Source organism: Citrus sinensis, chromosome 6 (assembly GCF_022201045.2).
Source record: "Citrus sinensis cultivar Valencia sweet orange chromosome 6, DVS_A1.0, whole genome shotgun sequence".
NCBI lineage: Eukaryota > Viridiplantae > Streptophyta > Magnoliopsida > Sapindales > Rutaceae > Citrus > Citrus sinensis.
The window spans coordinates 12,052,034-12,067,013 of NC_068561.1; the positions used below are offsets into that span (position 1 = coordinate 12,052,034).

A 14,980-nucleotide genomic window follows, 5' to 3' on the forward strand; every position below is an offset into this window, starting at 1 on the left:
CGCTTGAATTGCTCGTCAAAAAATTGACGCAATGGCCTTCAGCACACCGTTCAGCTTGTTCTTTCGTAGAAAGTCATCGAAATGATAGCAATCCTGGAGGAGCTGGTCCCAATAATGAAGGCGTGGAGCTATTAGCTTGTGATATAGAAGCTGCTTGGGCAAGGACAACTAAGTACAGGCATCGAACGATTTAAATTTGGGCGAGAAGATATTTTCTTACCCATTATTGATGCAGACTCTCCTTGAATTTGGTTCAAAGGCTTGACGAAGAATATGGTCTCAACATTTGAACTCCAACACATACTTCATCACGAAGGCTGAAGAGAAAGCAAGTAATAAGAATTATCTCTGGTAACCCCTTGGTTCGATTGGCAAGCCATTAAACTGCACCTGATAACCTCTCACTATTCGATTTCTTGAAATTTGGAAAGACCTCCCCCTGCATCAGGTTCTTCTAATTCACCAAACCAATTGTACAAGGCTCTTGTGAATTGTGCCAATGACAATTCTATTGGGGAAAAATTAGGTTTTTAAATTTTTATAAAACCTTTTGAAGATCGCTCTCATATAATATATAAGAATTTGTATTCTAGAAATCGTACCTTGAAAATCCGAGTTGGCTTTTTCTGCTGAAGTGTTTTAGGCTCCTAGATCACGATCCGCCACCACCACTCCTGTTAGATCACGATCCGTCACCACCACGCTTGTTAGATCACGAACAGTCTCCAATGATCTTCCAGGTTATGACTCAGGTTCGATCTGCACTTGACGTGTGGGCGCCTTTATCACTACCAAAGCAACTAGCACGAGAACATTTTTCTCTCAACAATAGAGAGAAAAATCTTTTTCTCTGATCTGTATAAAGTGGCTTCTCTCTTTTATCTGTTTAGAGAAAATAAGCCTTTTATATCACCCTTTAGTGAAAATCCTAGGCTCCAAATAATTCAAAAAACAAAACCCACGTTATTTGCTTTTTCAATAAGGTACCCACCTTGTAAAATAACATAAGGCCCCTTGCACAAAAGCTAATTAAATGGAGCCTCCCACTAAATGATATATTTAGGCTTTTGACCCAAATAGCTAGTTATCTTACTTATTAGTCCAGTAGTGGTGCAGTCAATTAAATGAGCTAACCCGAGGATCATTTGGGAACATACAATAGTGGCTACAATAATTAGGCCTGTAATTAAACTAGCTCAATTATTTAATTTCAAATCTACTCCACTAAAAGATTGGAACTGACTTCCATAATTGTATGCTCGAATAATAATTCGTCTCAAGCCACATTGATTTCTTTACTGCACAATCCTTTGTACCACATCGTTAATTAAATTGATATCTCAACTGTCCAATCAATTTAATAACATCTTATTCCTTGATCCTTACTGGTTTTCTCTAATGATCATTTTCAACATACTAAATATGTTGACACACTCTGGCCAGAGAATTCTATGATCAAGTACCGAAAACCTATCAAGAGATGTGTTGTACAAATTCTATATTGTTAATCCATAACTCCAATACTCATAATTGCTCCCACCAAGATACCGGGTAATCTTGACCACAAGGATGTGTCGTGCCCATTGGTAACTCAAATGAAATAACAATCACAATCATGAAATCATAATTAACTCAAGATTAAGATTACAGTAAAATCAACGCCTATGAGATTTAATAAGTCTGACAGTTATTACAAAGTTAATTAAATCTCATATGTGATCATGTTCAATGTAGTCGTACTACATCAATAAATTCATACATGATTAAGACAAATCATTCAATGAATTTATTACAGTCTATACCTATATAAAGTGCCCAACTTTATTTATCAACTGCGAACTAAATTTATTTAATCATAAGATAACTTGTATTTATGTCTTCTGTGAATCCACATGGTGATCACATAAATACATAAATATGATTAAATGGACTTTAATACAAATATTAATGCAATTAAGATATTTGAATAAAATACCTCATTTATTTTATTAATCAGAAAAATTGTTTATTACAATTAAATAAACACATATGCTTTTAAAGAGCATATTTTCCCAACAATCTCCCACTAGCTCTCAAAGCATATCTGGCTTATTGCACATGGTCTAGGGCTCTAAGTGCAGGTTATAAAGGTTTCCCACTAATGGCCATTGTAATAAGATCTGCCATTTAGCATCTAATGCCATTTGGGGTACTTTCATATAACCATTCTACACTATTCCCTTTCAATATGTTTTGTTTCTTGTGGTTCCTTGGTTCCTTAGATTGAGCTACCGCACCACCATTATCACAAAATATTTTAAGGGGTGCAGTTACAACATGTACCACCTCAAGATTTCGTAGGAACTTGCAGAACCATATAGCTTCTTTTGCAACTTCAGATGTAGCCACATATTCAGCTTTAGTTATTGAGTCTGTGATACAAGATTGTTTCACACTTATCCAACTAATAGCTCCACTTCCCAATGTAAACACATAGCCGGAAGTTGATTTTCTAAAATCCTTATCTGACAAAAAATCAGAATTAGTATAACCAACTAGAATAAGTTTATCACCAGAATACACAAGCATATAATTTTAAGTTCTTTTCAGATACTTCATTATATGCTTGACCGCAGTCCAGTGTTCAGGTCCAGGATTAGACTAACCATCCCTATCGCAAAATAGATGTCTGGCCTAGTGCAAAACATGGCATACATGAGACTTCCCACAGCTGTTGCATAGGGAACTCGTCTCATTCTCTCTATCTCTTAAGATGTTTTAGGTTATTGATCCTTAGAGAATGTAATTCCATGTCTGAATGGTAATAAACCAGTCTTGGAATTTTTCCATGCTAAATCTAGCCAATATCTTATTGATATAGACCGCTTGAGACAAGGCTAAAGTTTTATTCTTCCGGTCTCGTAGTAACTTGATACCAAGAATATAACTTGCCTCTCCCAGGTCTTTCATATCAAATTGTTTTGCTAACCAACTCTTTATTGTAGTCAACACTTCTATATCGTTTCCAATTAGAAGAATATTGTCTACACAAAGAACTAGGAAGGCTACAAATTTTTCCTGAATTTTCTTGTACACACATGGTTTATCAATGTTCTGAATGAATTCAAGCGATTTAATCGCTTGATCAAATCTGATGTTCCATGACCGGGATGCTTGCTTCAATCCATTAATAGATCTCTACAACTTACATACCATGTGTTCTTGGCCTTTTTGTATAAATCCATCTGGTTGCTGTATGTAGATGTTTTCTTCAAGATGCCCATTAAGAAAGGCAGTCTTGACATCTATTTGCCAAATTTCATAATCTAGCACTGCAGCAATGGAGAGCAGAATCCTGATGGATTTAAGCATAGCAACCGGAGAAAAGGTTTCGTTATAATTGATTCCTTCTTTCTGAGTAAACCCTTCGGCTACTAATTTTGCTTTAAATGTTTCCACCTTTCCGTCTACTCCTCTTTTTCTCTTGTAGATCCACTTGCACCCTATAGGTTTTACCCCATTTCGCGCCTCTACAAGTTCCCAGACTTTATTGGAATACATAGATTCCATTTCTTGATTCATGGCCTTTTTCAAAATTCAACATCTCTATCTATTAGAGCTTCGTTGTAACTAGTGGGATCTTGTACATGTTCATCTGAGATAGCCGTATAGGTTTCTCCCAAAAGCATGTATCTCGCAGGTAACCTAGTTACCCTCCCACTACGACGAGGTTCTAAAAGTGATGGTTGTTCACGGATAATCCTGTACTGATCAGCTGGTTGTTGCTGTTCTTCCTGTTCTATAACAAGTGTTGAAAGCTGAGCATCAATCTGATCTCTTTTATTTCTCTAGTTTTACCTTACTCTTAGGTTATAAGTCATTATATAGTCTTCCTCAAAGAAAGTAAAGAATATTTCTATAAATACATTCCTATCTTGAGGACTATAATTTAGATTTTCCCTTATTCCTTTAAGATACCTAAAACATGCAAGCTTCTGAACACGAATCCATCTTCTCTATCTCTGATTCTAGTAAACTCCAAATACGAATGTGTCTCAAACTATGTTTGTGACTTTTTCATAATATCTTGGAGTAATAGACACCGAGATAGATGAAACTAAATTCAATAAACTTTGTAGTTTCAAATACTAGTATCTGGAATCAAAAAGGTAAATGATAAACCACTTAGTATATATCTTGTCTTATCCAAAAGAATCTTGTTTCTCCATTTAATTACACTATTTGTATCATAGTGTTCATTGACAACCAAATAGTGCTTGAATTTCCATAGAGATATTCTTTGTTTCGATCATATCGAAGTTCTTTTATGTTCCTGTCTAATTGCTTCTGTCTTATCCACGTACTCTTTTGAATTTCAAAAGCAATGGAATCATGACGCACTTAGACAAACATAAATAAAATGAATATTCATCAACAAGATTGATAGAATACTCATAACCTCTTATAACATGTAAATTGATTTGTCCGTATACATTTGTATGCGCTAAATCATCAAATACAATGTTATGCTTTTAGCTCAAAAAGAGCATCCTTGTCATATTACTTTTCTAAATAAGATTTATAGAGTTACAATGATCAATCTTAATAGGCCAACAAGTCTATCATTAATCATTTTCTTAAAATCTTATTATAGTTTATATGACTTAAGCATAAATATCAGAGGTGATTTTTTGGTTAGAAGTAACATTTCTTTTCTTAGATAAATGCATATACTTTTTATCATTATATCTTACTTTGAATAGATCAATGTACTTCTATGATATAAATTGTCTTTATAAATAACAAAAATAAGTAATAAACAGAGGATCCATAAATAACAGTGTACTCCTGTTTATTAAAACAAGCCACCGAAATTAAATTCCTCTAATATTTGGAAAAATAAAGACAAATATCAAAACTAAAGTCTTGTAAAATTGATCTAGTCTTTCAATTGATATAAACTAGCACGTCCTTAACTGCTGTTTGAAGCTTTCTTCACTTAATCTCTTGGTTTCCTGAAAACCAAATAAATGAATTACAAATAAGATTAGTTATCTCAGAATTCATTATTGTATGAATCAATAGAAATCTGAACTAATTAGGAAGCTTAAAGATTTCCTATACCTGATTTTAATAATCTTAAGACAATCTTTCTTCTAGTGACCCTTCTGTCCACATTTGTAACACTTGCCTTTTGGCTTGCCACTTCTTTTAGTGGACAGTTTGCCGATCCCAACTCTTGCTTGCTCATTCTTGTCTTTCGACTTAAGCCTTGAAGATAATCCTTTTTCAGGAAGTTTTCTGCTATGATAAAATTCTTCTATAGCATGTAGTTCGTGCATTAATTCAATTAAGGTCATATCTTTATTGTTTAAGATATAACTGACCTTAAACTCTTTGAATGTATCAGGTAAAGATTCAATCACCATGTTAATCTTTGATTTATCATTGATTTGAACACCATGAATCTCTACCTCATTCAAATAGTCCATCATTTTGAGGACATGATCACGAACTTTTATGCCCTCTTCCAACTTAGTATCCGTAATACGTTTTAATGCTGCTTCTCTGGCAAAATGGGTATTTTGCCCAAACATCTGATGAAGACTAGCCATAATCTCAGTGGCTGTTTCCATGCTCCGATGTTTCTTATGCAGTTCCACAGAAATCGAAGCCAATATATAGCGCTTAGCCATTTTGTTAGCTTCGCACCATTTCTCATAAGGCTCCCTCTGATTTCTATAATCGTATAACGATGGTTCAGGAGGGCAAGGCTGGGTCAACACATATTTGCTTCCCTTAGCAGTGAGAATATTAAATAGATTGTGTTTCCAATCTAAATAATTTTCGCCAGTGAGCTCATTTTTAACAAGGATAATTAATAATGGGTTGATGGAAGACATTTTCTGAAAAAAAAATAAAATAAACATGCATAAATACTTTGAAACAATATTCACAATAAATGACAAAAATGCAAAAAACCATAAATGCATTTTAATTTATTGTAACGATAATCTAGTACCACTTTGACAAGCTATCCGTTGGGGAAGTCGTGTCTTCACTTACTAGACCCAATTATTCATTAGATTATTTACTTTCATGTAGAGACATGATAAATAATTATCGTTATCCCTTTGGGCCTAAATTTGTTAACAGAGCTTCGTTGGGAAGGTTAATAACAAACTTTAGTTGAGTGTATAACCATTGTTTCAATCTACGTATTTTTCATATCAATAGTCACCGTTGGGGTGAACAATCGATTGAAAAATATTTCAATTTTATCTTTGAAGAAGTTCATCAAATAAAATATCTAATATATATACCCTCCAAAGGGAGCATCACCGTATCATAAAGTCGAGGTATATATATAATTTTATTATTGAACTAACAATGGAGCCCGTCGGAAAATTATCTTAAATTTTTCCTCTCCCACTCAATATTTTAAAATTGGTTTTTCCTTTTTAAAACATACATATTGTTAATTGCATGCTTCCTATAATATTATCTAGATGATATCAAATATTATTAAGCATGTGCAAATTTCAAACAATATAATGAAATTCATAATTAATGAATGACATGTATCATTATGCATAGAGTGGCACTACCTATTCTATATGACATGTTATCATGGCATGTTATCATTCAAAACATAACATATAGAAAAATAATTAAATAATCTTAATTCATGGCTTTCCTAATAATGAAAAATACATTAACCCTATGCCTAATCTTCATTGGGCTTCTTGTTAATGTCCATCTTCCATAAGCTTGTTTTTGTTAATGGACTAGGGAAAATTGGGCTTTTAAATTTATAATTGGTCCAATTTTAATTTTGAAAAGAAATAAATAAATAAATAATTTTTTTTTATTAAAATAAAACTTTTGGACCAAAAATAAATTTAATGTATTTAATTTTGTCTATGCATTTTTTTAATCCATTAAGCCCAAATTACAATTGGGCCTAAAACTATGATTCTTTAAGTCCAAAAGTGTTTTTGGACTTAAATGCAAAAAATTAAAACGTATCTGCCCAAAGAAAAAATTATGAAACCATAGGACCCTCCATGATAAAAATCATGAAACCCTAAAATCATATTTTTCTTTCTTTCTTCTTCCCCAGCCGCCATCTCCAAAAACCAGTCAATAATTCATCCATGTCCGACGCCGAACCAACCGCTGCCACTTTGCCGGAAACGTACCAAAGCCGCGTGGGAAGCTAGCTGCGCGTGCAGCACGCGCTGCTGGCCATTGCTGGCAGCGTGCGCTGCTAGCCATTGCTGGCCGTGCGCGCACGCTAGCTGCTGGACTCGCACGCGCAAGCAGCTGACTTCGTGTGCGCGTTCGTTACCGGCCTCGTTGCTGTCTGCAGTGCGTTCTACTATTATGCGATTGCAGCGGGTGAAATTTCCAGCGTTTTACAAATTTCCGATGCCAATTTTTTGCTTACAAAAATTCTATAATAGTTAATTAAATCAAGAGGGAAACGTGGTGATGAAAAGCCACCCCTCTTGTTACAGATCCAAACGAAAAAAATACATCGAAAAATCTAACCATGAATCAAGACAAACCACAACATGCTTTATTCATATATTAAACAAATAATATATATCTGAATAAAATATGCCACTCTAATACATAAATTTCAAGATTAATTTCATACGAAATTCATATATATTAATATGAGATGTCTCTGATACCAATTATTGGGGAAAAATTAGGTTTTTAAATTTTTATAAAACCTTTTGAAGATCGCTCTCATATAATATATAAGAATTTGTATTCTAAAAATCGTACCTTGAAAATCCGAGTTGGCTTTTTCTGCTGAAGTGTTTTAGGCTCCTAGATCACGATCCGCCACCACCACTCCTGTTAGATCACGATCCGTCACCACCACGTTTGTTAGATCACGAACAGTCTCCAATGATCTTCCAGGTTATGACTCAGGTTCGATCTGCACTTGACGTGTGGGCACCTTTATCACTACCAAAGCAACTAGCACGAGAACATTTTTCTCTCAACAATAGAGAGAAAAATCTTTTTCTCTGATCTGTATAAAGTGGCTTCTCTCTTTTATCTCTTTAGAGAAAATAAGCCTTTTATATCACCCTTTAGTGAAAACCCTAGGCTCCAAATAATTCAAAAAACAAAACCCACGTTATTTGCTTTTTCAATAAGGGACCCACCTTGTAAAATAACATAAGGCCCCTTGCACAAAAGCTAATTAAATGGAGCCTCCCACTAAATGATATATTTAGGCTTTTGACCCAAATAGCTAGTTATCTTACTTATTAGTCCAGTAGTGGTGCAGTCAATTAAATGAGCTAACCCGGGGATCATTTGGGAACATACAATAGTGGCTACAATAATTAGGCCTGTAATTAAACTAGCCCAATTATTTAATTTCAAATCTACTCCACTAAAAGATTGGAACTGACTTCCATAATTGTATGCTCGAATAATAATTCGTCCCAAGCCACATTGATTTCTTTACTGCACAATCCTTTGTACCACATCGTTAATTAAATTGATATCTCAACTGTCCAATCAATTTAATAACATCTTATTCCTTGATCCTTATTGGTTTTCTCTAATGATCATTTTCAACATACTAAATATGTTGACACACTCTGACCAGAGAATTCTATGATCAAGTACCGAAAACCTATCAAGAGATGTGTTGTACAAATTCTATATTGTTAATCCATAACTCCAATACTCATAATTGCTCCCACCAAGATACCGGGTAATCTTGACCACAAGGATGTGTCGTGCCCATTGGTAACTCAAATGAAATAACAATCACAATCATGAAATCATAATTAACTCAAGATTAAGATTACAGTAAAATCAACGCCTATGAGATTTAATAAGTCTGACAGTTATTACAAAGTTAATTAAATCTCATATGTGATCCTGTTCAATGTAGTCGTACTACATCAATAAATTCATACATGATTAAGACAAATCATTCAATGAATTTATTACAGTCTATACCTATATAAAGTGCCCAACTTTATTTATCAACTGCGAACTAAATTTATTTAATCATAAGATAACTTGTATTTATGTCTTCTGTGAATCCACATAGTGATCACATAAATACATATAATATGATTAAATGGACTTTAATACAAATATTAATGCAATTAAGATATTTGAATAAAATACCTCATTTATTTTATTAATCAGAAAAATTATTTATTAAAATTAAATAAACACATATGCTTTTAAAGAGCATATTTTCCCAACAAATTCTCCCATTGTTCGCTCTATCCATTGGTAACATGGAATAGCATCTCCAATAAGATGGGCAGTAGCTAAAGTCATAATTTGTGCTTTTGTAATGCCCGTAACTCGTATAGTCGCAGGTACTGCTCCGCCCGAAAACCCGACCCAATTGGGTCTTCTCCAGTAAATAATGGAAAATCTATTCGTATGGTTCGACATTGCACCTGTACTCCAACAAAATCAGCCTGGCATTGAATTTGCTTGGCAGGAAGTTGATCTAATGAAGCAGGTTCTGATTGATCCAAATGTCGGCATATCCTTCAGCCAGGAACGTGTGCTCTGATACCAAATGGTAATTACCTTCTGATATTCGAATAGAAACAATTGTGACACAAAGAGTTAAAGAAAGTGCAGAACAGAGGAGAAGACAGAAGTTTTTGAGAAATTCTAAGTCGTTTATTCACGTTGCTCGTGCCCCTTTTGTTTGCCAATTACAGGATAAGTAGCCAAGTATCATCCCCTTCTCCATCTCAAGCATGTCTTAAGAAGATGTCATAACTTTTCTTGAACTTCTAAAATTTATAAATTTAAAACACACGAAGTTGTAGACATATATTGTAGCAGACTAGATTGCCTCAAATTCCTTCCAAAAACAAGAAAAAGGATTGCCATCAAATTCAGTTTCCATTATTTTATTTTAGTTCATTGATATAATGGGCGAGTGTGCACCATCACTATTTTTATTGTTATTGGCTTAGAACTGTTTCTTCTTGTCACTTTTTTTTCCTTAGGATTTATTGGGTTTCTTCATCTTCTTTTCTGCCGGTTATATCATTTCTCTGTAGCAATAGGAAGAGAAAACTACCCCTGCTTCAAAGTTAGCATTCTAAACAATAAATCCTAAACTCCCTTAGAAAGTGTCAATGCAAATAATTTTTAATTTTACCAGTTATTAATTAGTGTCCCTGAATATACATGAAACTGCGCTCTGAAAATAATTGAGATAGAAAGACGTGTCATTGTCAAGATCCTAACTTTCAAGAAAGGTAAATATCAAAACTAACAAAAGCTACGGGTTTAAGATTAAATGCAGCTGCGCATTTAAATAATGAAACATAATTAGTTTTGCTAACATTAACTAAAGCAACTTGTGCTATCAGGAACTTGTACATCAGCAACAGCAAGGGAGAAAATAAGACATCACCTCCTACAAACACCCAAATTTCTACTTCTCCAACCCACAGCAAAAAGAACGTGACAAGTCCCCATCAATATCTTTGATCTCTCAGTGCCAGTTCAAATTAGCAACAGAGAGAGACAACATGAAACTTACGTCGGTTGTTCTGCATAATGTAAGGCCCTCAGTTCCCAAGTGCTCCATGCCTGTTACTACATGATACAAATAGAGATGCGTGAGCCCTGACATGCAATAAGCAACGTATTCAAAGCTTTAGAAAGCTGCAAATGAAGCTCAAGAAAAATCTTTCATGCACCTCTCTCATTCCAGCAACTTAAGTTACAATAGTTAAACAATTTCTTATTTACATAATTCCAGTAAAAGCAGCAATTATATGATGTTTGCTTGCTGGTTTTCCGTTACAAAAGCACATGCCTATTTATAATTTCTACTACAAATCATTATGCTGCTTGCCTGCTTCTGGAGACATTACTGAAAAGCAGGTATGAAGTAAAATCTCAGTTCACCCACACTCAGTGACATTGGCATCAGAAACGGTTCAACAGTCCCTCATAAAGAAAGCATTCTCTCAACACTACTGCAGTACTTCCACTATAACTCACTTTCCATATCCTAGTAAGTTTTGATGACTGCCCAGGAGAACCACCACCAACTAATATCAAAATAATATAATTAGCGTAGTTTCACTCAAACAGGACAATGTACAAGAATTCCAAAAAATACTTGAATCAAAGTCGTAATATGTTTTTCCTTCCAAATTGCTAGCTCAAAAAATTAACAATGTGGAATCATCCTCATCGAACACAAACAAGATAATGTTCAAGAATTTCATAGACCAACCAACCCCCAAAACTACCTAAATTCTTCTTCAATTCTCATCAAATCTAAACAAGCTCATATCTGAAATAAGAGAAATTCTCAAGTTAACATTCTTCACAAATTGTAAAACAAGAAAATTTTCTGATCTATATATATATATATACACCCATCTGCATAAATCAATTGTACCAGATTCAAGCCAGCAACAAAAATCAAAGTTGCCGTTGCCAGTCTAAGTCAATCAATTTGAATTACTCAACCTATTATTCATCATTCTCTTGTCCATAAGATAAACTTGCAAGTTGCAGTTCAAGGTAATGCAATCAGGTTCAAACGAAAGGAATGCAAGTGATGGCTAAAACGAATAACTAAAATAGCAAAATCCCTCAGACATAACACATTATACTGGAACCTTCTCAACAATACCGACAGTATTGATAATAACAAATTATACTGGAAACGTGGACCGCATGCAACTCACTTTAGAGTTTTAATTTGTTCAGAAGGAAGAATAAGTTACAAATTTTCAATATACTAGACCAGAGTACTTGATCAGCAACTCACTAAAATAGCAAAATTGCTACAGATAGCACATTTTACTAGAAAAGTACATCATGTGCAAAACTTTAGTTGTTCACATTTCACAAGGCTAAATAAGCTACAATTTGCTAATATGCCACCTGAGAATTCCAATCCAAAAATAACTTTGAACCATCATCCGATCAACCATCATCTTCAGAGCTTCCCTCTTCACTGCTATAATCACTACTGTCATCATCTTGATCCAGAATATCCAACTCAACATGCCGAACTTGTATGGGCTCAGGTGGTTTATGTAATCCCTGAGGAGGCACAGGCCGCAACTGTTGTTCCTCAATTCTAGGCATAGGAAGAGCATCCAATGGGGGCAATGGTACCGCATCCCCAGGCTTCCATCCAGGTGGGGGCACAAGTGGGAAATCTTTCGGTAACTCCACAGGCATCCCTGGTTTCCAACCGGATGGAACTGTAATATTCGGAGGAAGCAAACCAGCCAAATCCTTAAGCGGATTGGCATCCACTGGCTGTAAAGGTGGTGGCTCAATGATAGCCTCAATTGTCTTCTCTTTGGTTTCAACAACTTTAGGCAAACCAACATCAAGATCAGCAAAAGTATACAACTGGGAAGCCCGCATTTGCTCTTCTTGCGGAGCAGGTGGAAGTGCCCCACGAAGAGGACCCTGCCCAGCACCAAACTCTGGTGGTGCAAAAGTCGTGTAACTAATTCTATGAGCATAGGATAAAATATCTGATAAATTCAATTGAGACTCAACTGTCGTAGAACAAGAACCACTATCATCATCATTGCCATCACCACCCTCTGATTTCACCCTTTTGGGGCGTCTGTAATCCGAATAATCATCAACAAGAATATCAAGAACCCGCTCTGCCTCCTTAATCTTATTAGCAAAAGCAAGAATGGCAGAATCCTTGGCCTTAATTTCACGTGCAATTTTCTGCTTAGCATCTTGAAGATCAAGAATTTCTTGAAGCTCAGCAACGGCTTCGAAAAGCTGCGTCTGAAGGGAAGTAAAACAAGCTATAATTTCCTTAATGGTAGACGGGGACGAGTCAATTGGAGGCGGAGGCTGTGACTGAGCCTGGGAGGAGAGAAACGTCGGGAGCGAGCCGCGGAAAGCGGAGATCCAAAGGGAACGATTTGGGGATACTTCGAAGAGTTTAGAGGCTAATGAAGCCATTTGAAGTAGAAGGGCTTGGGCTCTGGGGAGAGGTGGGAGAAGAGAGAGGAGGGTGGAGGAGGTGCAGGCGGTTGTACCTGTGGTGATCGGGGCGGTTGGCGGAGTAGCGGAGCGGAGGTGGTGGTGAGTGGCGGAAGTGGGGAATTTGGTCGGGCTAGGGTTAGGGTTAGGGTTTTGAAGAGAGGGCGAATTAGGGTTTGTTAAACCTAACCTAGCTGGTGACTGCACTATTTGGTGCTGCAGCATTTTCTTTGTTTTGATCAGAAGAAATAATGGGGATTCGCAATTGAAAATTGAAATTAAATAAACTGGTAATTTATTGAAATCTTAAGAACTAATTATGATCAAGCGTAACTGGGAATTGAAGAAAACGACGCTGAATTGAGATTGTAAGAGTTACTTACCTGAACCTCATCGATGAACCGGAACTTATAAGAACTAAGAAGGATGAAATTCTGTTCCATGGATATGGGATTTGGATAGGTTCAGTTTCTTGAAACGCCATGTCGTGTCAGGCTGTTAGTGCGTGTTATGACACACATCGTATTGTCGGTTACTTTACAAGAAATACGCCGACAGGTCGTCTTCTCATAAAGCCTAGACCACAGTCCAGAAATTTTTGTACACTGTTTTTTGGCCTCACATATAAGAAATTTACACTTGATTATTACTTTTTGGCCTCACATACGAATTCTTTTGACATTCAATCATTAGAGATCAAACAACACATCCTTTTAAAATCCATTATGTATGCTTTGTAGATTTCGTCCCATTGATTAACATCATAAACCTATATTTGTGTATGCAATCCCAAATCCCGCTCTAAAAGTTGAGTATCAATTAGATTTGTCTCAATTCTTAAAAGATTTTAAAGGTGGATTTCATGAATTTGGTAAATTGGTAAGTGAGACTAGCGAATTTTTAGAATTTGGAGAATTGGTATTGACTTCTAAATTCTCTCGTGTTTTTTTTTCTTTTGAAATACTGATTAATTTTTAATGGTTTTCTCATTTTTCATGCAATGAGATCGCTAGAAATTTTGGGGTTTCGGTTCTATCACTTGCAATTTTGGAGGATATCGTATTTGCGTCCTTCACTCAGCTGATGTTTTTAGCTTGGCTGATTTCTTTTCTTTTTTTAAAATTATTTTAATGCTATCGTTAGTGATTTAAGGTGCATTTAGGAGTGAGGCGTTGTAGCTGTTATAGAGTAAAAGATACAGTAATGGAGTATAAGTTTATGGTGTTTGGTAAAGGTGCTGTGACTTTTAAGATATATTGTGTTTGGTAAAGTTTAATAGCTAAGGAGTGGATGAATATTTGTAATAATTAATTTTAAATAACATTAATTTTAATTATTAACAAATCAAATTATTTTCATACTTCGATTTATTATATTGACATACAATTACAATTTATTTCTTTTAGAACTTAAATTAATATTTAATAAATTAAATTTATTTTTTGCACAAGTTATAATAAATAATTTTTAAAACAAATTAATTTAAAAATGAAAATAAATAAATTCTAATTTTAAATATTGATTGAAGAAATAAATTATACCAAATATGTCTAATAAACATCATACAACATAACATAATATAATTAAAATATAATTAATTACAAAATTTGTATATATAATTCTATTGTCATTCCTCCATTAAACTCGCAGCAATGCCATCTCTTAATATTATTATATCTTGAGCTGTATTATCAATTGTATCATAACGTTTTTCATGAGATGCAATATTGCTTAGAGTATTGATTGAAGAAACAAACTCTTGTACAAACTTATCTTATACAAACTGATATGACATGATAAAATTGATTGAATTAAATATCTCTTGGCAAACATGATTTAGTTTTATTATTTTGTATTTCCATTCAACCAATGAATTAATGCCACATTAGTTTGTACAAGATAAGTTTGTACAAGAGTTTGTGGCGCTATCAGCACTCTATTGCTTATATGTTCGCTAATATTATGAATTGGCTCATCCATTATTTCATCAAAA

At 34.7% G+C, this 14,980-nt stretch overlaps 1 protein-coding gene across 1 annotated transcript; it reads right to left on the minus strand.

Annotated features, from left to right (window-relative positions):
* Window positions 1–11,633: 11,633 nt before the first annotated feature.
* LOC102619807 (mediator of RNA polymerase II transcription subunit 4) lies at window positions 11,634–13,581 on the minus strand. Its single transcript, XM_006480514.4, has one exon. It carries the CDS (start codon window positions 13,210–13,212, stop codon window positions 11,950–11,952), a length of 1,263 nt encoding a protein of 420 aa, XP_006480577.1. The 5' UTR covers window positions 13,213–13,581; the 3' UTR covers window positions 11,634–11,949.
* Window positions 13,582–14,980: the final 1,399 nt, after the last annotated feature.

Coding starts and splice junctions, on each gene's coding strand:
- LOC102619807 (XM_006480514.4), bottom strand. CDS start 13,212: ATGCTGCAGCACCAAATAGTGCAGTCACCAGCTAGGTTAGGTTTAACA.